At 39.6% G+C, this 6,881-nt stretch overlaps 1 protein-coding gene across 6 annotated transcripts; it reads left to right on the forward strand.

Annotated features, from left to right (window-relative positions):
- Positions 1-915: 915 nt before the first annotated feature.
- On the forward strand, positions 916-6,649 carry LOC112903421 (protein ANTHESIS POMOTING FACTOR 1). Of its 6 annotated transcripts, none has more exons than XM_025972682.1 (13): positions 1,202-1,351; positions 2,494-2,664; positions 2,749-2,805; positions 2,923-3,101; positions 3,805-3,908; positions 4,440-4,540; positions 4,606-4,672; positions 4,760-4,859; positions 5,519-5,632; positions 5,699-5,836; positions 5,924-6,008; positions 6,118-6,164; positions 6,247-6,649. In XM_025972682.1, the coding sequence occupies exons 4-13, from the start codon at positions 3,021-3,023 to the stop codon at positions 6,388-6,390; spliced, it is 981 nt and encodes a 326-aa protein (XP_025828467.1). In that variant the 5' UTR covers positions 1,202-1,351; positions 2,494-2,664; positions 2,749-2,805; positions 2,923-3,020; the 3' UTR covers positions 6,391-6,649. The 6 variants fall into 6 exon arrangements, with proteins under 6 accessions (XP_025828466.1, XP_025828467.1, XP_025828469.1 ...); XM_025972684.1 differs by having other exon boundaries at positions 3,035-3,101; XM_025972683.1 differs by having other exon boundaries at positions 2,753-2,805.
- The last annotated feature ends 232 nt before the right edge of the window (positions 6,650-6,881 follow it).

Genomic DNA, 6,881 nt, shown 5'->3' on the forward strand with positions numbered 1-6,881 from the left:
TCCTCATTTGATCCTAAAAGATAACTCAATTCCTTCTTTGATCCTAGAAAATTTTCCCTTCCCAATGTGACACCAAGTTCTAATTTTGATTCCTTATTTAACATTTTCATCACTTCTCTAAGCTAAATTGGGCAAAACGGCCTCCAAACCACTTTCAAAAATCACGAAACTTTTTAGTAGATAAAACAAATAAAGAAAAACCCATTCTTTTTGAAAAAACACACATGCACCTTTGTAATTTTTAAAATTTACAAAATTAGGGCACCTTTTAAACTTATCTAAATTTTATGGCACCGAAATACTTTTAAAAAATTATTGAACACAACTATTATTTCTTGCATTTGATGAAATAATTTATTATTTTATTTTCTAGCATAAGTTACGTAGGAAATTATGAAGAATGGAGTATTTTGAAAATTTTAGAAGAACCTCATAATTCTCTATGTAATTGATGGCATGAAAGAATTTTATAAATTACTACATCCCATGTTAGGAATGTTAGTTATTTTCCATTGATATTTTGAAAGTAATTTGGTGCCATAAAAATTCATATAAGTTTTAAAGGTTGTTTAATTTGATGAATTTTAGTTTTAAATTAGAAAGATATATATGTGTTTTTAAGCATAATGGGTCCATCTTCATTTGTTCATGACCAGAAAATGTTTCATAAATTCTAGAGATTATTTGGTGGTCATTTCACTCGACTTAACCAACAAAAGTAACAAAAAATATCAAATAAGGGAAGAAAGTTAGATTGCAGTGTTAAGTAACGGATAAAAATTTTTATAGGGTGAAGAAGGGAGTTTAGTCATCTTCTACTTAGAATTTTATTTTTCTTTTCCGAGCAAGCGGAGGTTGCTGGCTGGATTGACGGCGTCGGCTTGAGCCAAGCCTGAATTGTGGCTCGATTTGGCTCCTGCTCCTCACTCCGCCGGCCGTCCTTTTCCCCAACTTCTCTTCCCGCGGACACCGCCGCAGCGCCACTCCTCCCTCCTCGCCTCCTCGCCTCCTCGGCGTACCGAAGTGGAGGGGGTCCATCTGGGCGTCGATTGGGTTCGTTCCATCGTATCTCGGTAAGTATTGCAGAGTGCCCTTCGCTCCTCCCTCGGCCTAGGGTTGGATTCTCATTCAGTTTGCTGTTGGTACGTCTCCCGCTACCAATTCCGAATTCATCCAAAGTTCATTAGTTCTTCTGCTTCAGTGCTCAGGACGCCCTGGTAGCCGATTAAGGTTTGCTTCCCAAAGATTTTTTTGGAGATTGCCCACCATGACGAGTCCGCCTAGGGTGAGCATGGAGATCACCGACGAGATGCTCAAGAGCATGGAGGTCGGCCTGGCCTTCCGGGACTACGTAAGCAGCCTCTCTTATCTTTCACCGCAATTCATCTGCTTGAGCATCGCGGGGCAAACATGACGTTGTTGCTGCCTAATAAGGGGTGAAAGTGGCGTCGGAACAAGGAACCTTCTATCTTCAGTGGTAAAGAAATCGATGTGATTGTAAAAGTGGCATTTGAGCATCTAACTTTCTTAATGGCCGCAAATAGTTTCATTTGGTAAGGTAGAACATAAGACATCTTAAATTCGGTAAGGTAGAACATAAGACATCTTTGTGTTCCCTGAACATTGCTTAGTTTCCCCCAGCTCCCAGATAATTAGCGACTCATTCACCCTCTCTTTCCAGTTCCTCTTGATTTCACATTTGAAGTCTAGCAAGATTGTCAGCAACTGAGAATTTCTTTGGTTCTCTACACATGTTACCCCAATCAAAACTTGGTGATGCCAAACTGAAAAGAGTGGTGTTTGGCATGCAGTGATGCCAAAACTTGCTGCATTTGTGATTTTGACATGTGGGACTCAATATTATATAATATTTCTTACTAGAGTGAAAGAGCCTCTAGCCTAGCAACTAGAGCACCCAGGTAGGCTCCCGTGCAAGCAGATTAAACGGGGCTGGACTAAAAAAAGTCCCTCGTCGGCTGTTCCGTATTATACTCTGTGGTTGTTTTCACTGTAATGCACGTGGCCCACGTGTCTTAGCCACCCTGTGGCGCATCCGGGCAGCTGGCCTACAGGGCCTTTTCTTGACCATGCCATGAAAACCTTCTTCTTAGTGCAAAGCTGTGGGGGCGGTCTTTTCCCCAGAAGAAAATATTTATTACTAGAATTTAGAATAGGTGGATTTATTTTTCTGTTAGATTTCATAACAGGGAACACAATTGTGCTAACGGAATGCAAATTTGGTGCAGTTTATGAAATGCAATCCTTTGAAGCTAGATAATCCAAAGGTTTACCATTTAATGCAACCAATTATTGAGTGCTGTCACCACCTTAGTATCATAGCCATATGCACAGCCAAAATTTTGGCATCAAATGGCTTCGGTTTGGAAATGAACTGGTGGACAACTGCACATTAGCATAGGGCCCACCAATTTTAGCAGCAATCAAAATGGTAGGAAATTTCTCTGATATTACCAAACCTGGAAATGCTCACAGGGCTCCAAATCAAATAGCCCTCAGGATTCCTATGTTGGCGCAGTAAGCAGAAGCCAGCTGGTCCCTCCCCTTCTCTCTTCCCTTCGCTCCTCGCGCCGCCACAACGCTGCTCCTTCAGCCTAGCGGAGTATGGATCCATCCAGCCCAATCTGGATTTGGTTCCTTCTGCTGGTGAGCACTCCTTCCTTCGCTTGGATGGATTCTGTTGTTCTTAGGGTTGAATTCCACTAACTTTATCACATATCTTTCAACTAGGCAGCTCCTGATTTGAACCCAACCATCCTGGCCTCGATTTGTTGATTCCTTCTCTTGGTGAGCACTCCTTCCTTTATTTGGATGGATCCAGTTCATCTAAGGGTTGGATTTCCACATAGTTTATTGTGGATTTGTGCGCTGCTACCAATCTAAATCCATCCATGGTTTGATCAGGATCTTCTTTGGTGCTTAAGGCTGTATCCTTGGTAGCCGATTGATTAAGGTGTGGGTCCAGATTCTTTTCCAAAGATTTTGAGCGATTTTCCGCCGTGATGGGTCCACGCAGGGTGAGCATGGAGATCACGAACGAGGTGTTCAAGAGCATGAAGATCGGGCTGGTCTTTCAAGGCTATGTAAGCCTCTATCGTTCACCCAAATAACTTGCTCAATCCCTCAGGGTCCAAGAAGAGTTTTTTTTTCGTTTTAGAAATCAGCACCAAGTTAGTAATTGATTTGACTTGCTTAGATTTTTTTTCTCGAACGCGTACTTGCTTAGATTTTTTCTCTCGAATGCGTGCTTGCTTAGATTTTCAGTTTAGATTACTGTAAAGATGTGAATGCAAGGGATTGGAAGATGCCTTTGATCTTATATACTGCCCAATGGATTTAACCATTACTAATCTGAGTTAACATATGTGGTGGCCTTGTGGGATTGGGATCCATGTCTTTAGCTGTACATACAGTTTTGTTGATACAACTATGCATATATTATTGTATAAGATAAGTGGAATAAGTGCCCTTGTTATCATATGAAATGGATCAAGTTTTCAGTAGGCATGATGCGTAGCTCTCATGCATATTCGAGAGAAAATTTTCAGTACGCTTGTCACGTAATAGCAGTGGTATATTAGACTGGAGCGTGTAACTATCAGTCTATCATAATGGAAGTATTCTATTACAGAAGACATATAAAAAGGCTTTCATAGCATGTTCAATGATTTGAAGTGTTTTTGATTTATATCTTTGGATCCATCCCTATCAAATGTACATGTTTCTGTGTTATAGTACTGGCCTCTATAGTCATTTGATTCTTTTGGTATACTGTTATTGTTTCAGAATGGCAGAATTAGTTCTATGGATTTTCATAGCAAGGCTACGAACTATCTTGTGACAGCCAGTGATGATGAATCAATCCGCCTGTATGACACTCAAAATGCAGTGTAAGTGTGTACTGTTACTCTGTCTTCTGAATTTTTTATTCTAAGTAAAGAGGTTCACTACATATTTTTTTAGCCTTAAAAGATAAACTTTCTATATTATAATAGTTCAGTGGTGGTTTTGCTAGTTTGCGTGTTCACTAATGTCCTGTTGAATTTCCTATTTTCAGTTGTTAAAATAATACTGCACAATGCAGATTCTCATGTTTACTTTATTAGTTTATTTTAGAGTCTATACATGAAACTCATGTTCAACTATAGTATTCCACACAGGAATCTTTAGTACTCCCTCCGTCCAAAATTATTAATCGTTTTGGCTTTTCTAAATTCATAGGCTTTGCTATGCACCTAGACATAATATATAGAGATGCATAGCAAAAACTACGTATCTAGAAAAGCCAAAACGACTAATAATTTGGGCCGGAGGGAGCATATGACAATGACTCACTACCTTTTGTAATGATTTATTTTGCACTCAGTATTATTTCTTCCTCTGTGATATGCATATTATTTCTCACTCATGTCATTTTTCAGATGTTTGAAGACTATTAATAGCAAAAAATATGGGGTTGAACTTGTGTGCTTCACTGATAACCCAACTCTTGTCTTATATTCATCGAAAAATGGCTGGGATGGTAAGTCTTGTTTTATGTTAACATAGGAGTGATTTGTCATATACTGAAAAGAAGTAAAAATGCAGAGTCTCTGCGTCTACTCTCACTCAATGATAACCGGTTTGTTAGATATTTTAAAGGCCACCTTGACAGGTACGCCATACTAACTTTGAATAAATTGTGGTCAATATTTCTGTTGTGCTAATACCAATGGAGGATACTAATTTGCTTCATGTTCAGGGTTGTCTCTATCTCATTTTGCTCTGAGAAAGAAAATTTTCTCTCTGGTTCACTTGATCGAACCGTTCTCTTATGGGATCAGCGGGCTGAAAAATCACAGGTAACACTAATGATACTGTACACGATACTGTGCTGTGAGATAAACTCGAGCTGCTCCACCATCTGCTCGTGCCAACATAAGAAACTGTAATTTTGGATGAAGAAAACTACTTTCATTTTCTTTTATTACATGTTCTCTGTTAAACCACCTGGAACCCAAATTGTAATGTTGTTGCAACGGAATCATTAAACCCTTCTAGTTGCCCACGTCCTGTTTTTTGTGTGGCAGATCAATATTGGACTCAGGACATTCCTGTAAAAGTAAAATAATAACGTGTCTGGCATGGCCAATTTACTAAAATGAAATCTGTAACATGTACTCCATCCAATCCAGTATATAAGTTGTAGGATTTTGCTGGCCTATACCTTTTATCTTTGAGTATTGATATATGATGTAGATTATGATCAAATATTGATGTTACTGGCTTTATCATGAAAATTCCTTCATAATATGTTATATCTTTTATTTAAAGTAACCTATTTTCTTAGAAATTGCTTGTTAAAGTTTGTTGGAGACCATATCAATGTCCCAAACGACTTGCATTTTGCAAGAGGGAGTATTGAGCATTGGTTGGCATTACAGTTGCAGTATAGAGCTGGTATTACAGTTAAGATTACGGAACATTGCTGACTAGCAAAATTATCTCATGAAATTTTCAGGGCTTACTGCGTGTGCAAGGGAGGCCTGCAGTTTCATATGATGATCAGGGCATGGTATTTGCAGTTGCCTATGGTGGTCACATAAGAATGTTTGATGCTCGAAAATTTGAAAAGGTAGTTGTGATTGAATGTATTGTTTGGCCTCTAGTGTTGAATGCTTCTAATTTGTTACATTCATAGGGGCCTTTTGAGATCTTCGCTGTTGGAAATGAGGATTCAGAAGCTCATGTCATAAAGTTCAGCAGTGATGGCAGGCGGATTCTGTTGACCACCAAAGCTGGGCGTGTTCATGTGATAGATTCATTCCATGGCAACAGCGTAAGCATCCAACCTACTTGAATTTATGCCCTGCAAGCTAATAAGACTAGTAACATGTGGTTCTTGCAATTTTTTTTTTCATTTCAGATTGCATCATACAATGTGAAACCAGTGGTAACCAATTCAATGCTGGAGGCATCGTTCAGTCCTGATGGAAACCATATCATATCTGGTTAGAAACCTACCCTAAAAAAATCTGCTTAGAAACCTTTGGTTGTTGCACTTCACGATCATTGCATCCTCTTCTACTTAGCTATGCATTATGTGTTCTTCTCTTGCAGGCTCTGGTGATGGCAGTGTTTATGCCTGGAATGTTAGGAGTGGAAAGGTATAGAAGAATGTGATGTTGATATTGAAATAACTTATGTTGTATCTGTTTGATTGGTGTATGGTAATGCTTGGACATGCAGGTTGCACGCTGGGGAAGCACAGATAATGAACCGCCACTAGTAAGGTGGGCTCCAGGATCCTTGATGTTTGTGACAGGATCATCAGAACTGTCCTGCTGGGTTCCGGATCTGTCCAAGTTGGGATCCTTTAGCGTTACCAAGTAGCTGGAAATTATAAGAGGTGGACTTCCCTTGCAAGCCCGCTTGTCTCTGTAGATTCTTCCTTGCGGCCCAGTTGATGTGGCTCATTAGAGTATCAGGATATTACCAATTAGGATATTACCTATTATACCTAACCACCTTCTCATCCTTGGTACTTATCTGGTTTGTTAACCTGTTGTAATTGAATGGACTCTTAGGCCATCAGCTGCGAATGAGGAACTCTAGCGAAGCATCTGTCTGAATGACCTGAATGACTTTGATCCTTGGGTATTTCTTGATAGCAATATTTTTACTCTGCGCGTGGTGAGGACCTTTACCAATGCTTCAGGGGGGCCTCACTTCACCCAGCATCAAGCATTGCAGCTGATGTATGTTGCAAAAGGCATACTCGATCCTTTAAGTTGTGCTACTCCAAGTATCCATGCACAAGAAAATCTCTACTTCTAAAATATGCTGCCCTTTTATAATGTAGCTATGCTCAGTTTACATGTAAC

The sequence above is a fragment of the Panicum hallii genome, chromosome 8 (genome assembly GCF_002211085.1).
Source record: "Panicum hallii strain FIL2 chromosome 8, PHallii_v3.1, whole genome shotgun sequence".
Classification (NCBI taxonomy): domain Eukaryota; kingdom Viridiplantae; phylum Streptophyta; class Magnoliopsida; order Poales; family Poaceae; genus Panicum; species Panicum hallii.

Coding starts and splice junctions, on each gene's coding strand:
- LOC112903421 (XM_025972681.1), top strand. CDS start 1,268: ATGACGAGTCCGCCTAGGGTGAGCATGGAGATCACCGACGAGATGCTC. Junction 4,673..4,759: donor TTTAAAGGCCACCTTGACAG/GTACGCCATACT, acceptor CTTCATGTTCAG/GGTTGTCTCTATCTCATTTT. Junction 6,165..6,246: donor GGAATGTTAGGAGTGGAAAG/GTATAGAAGAAT, acceptor TTGGACATGCAG/GTTGCACGCTGGGGAAGCAC.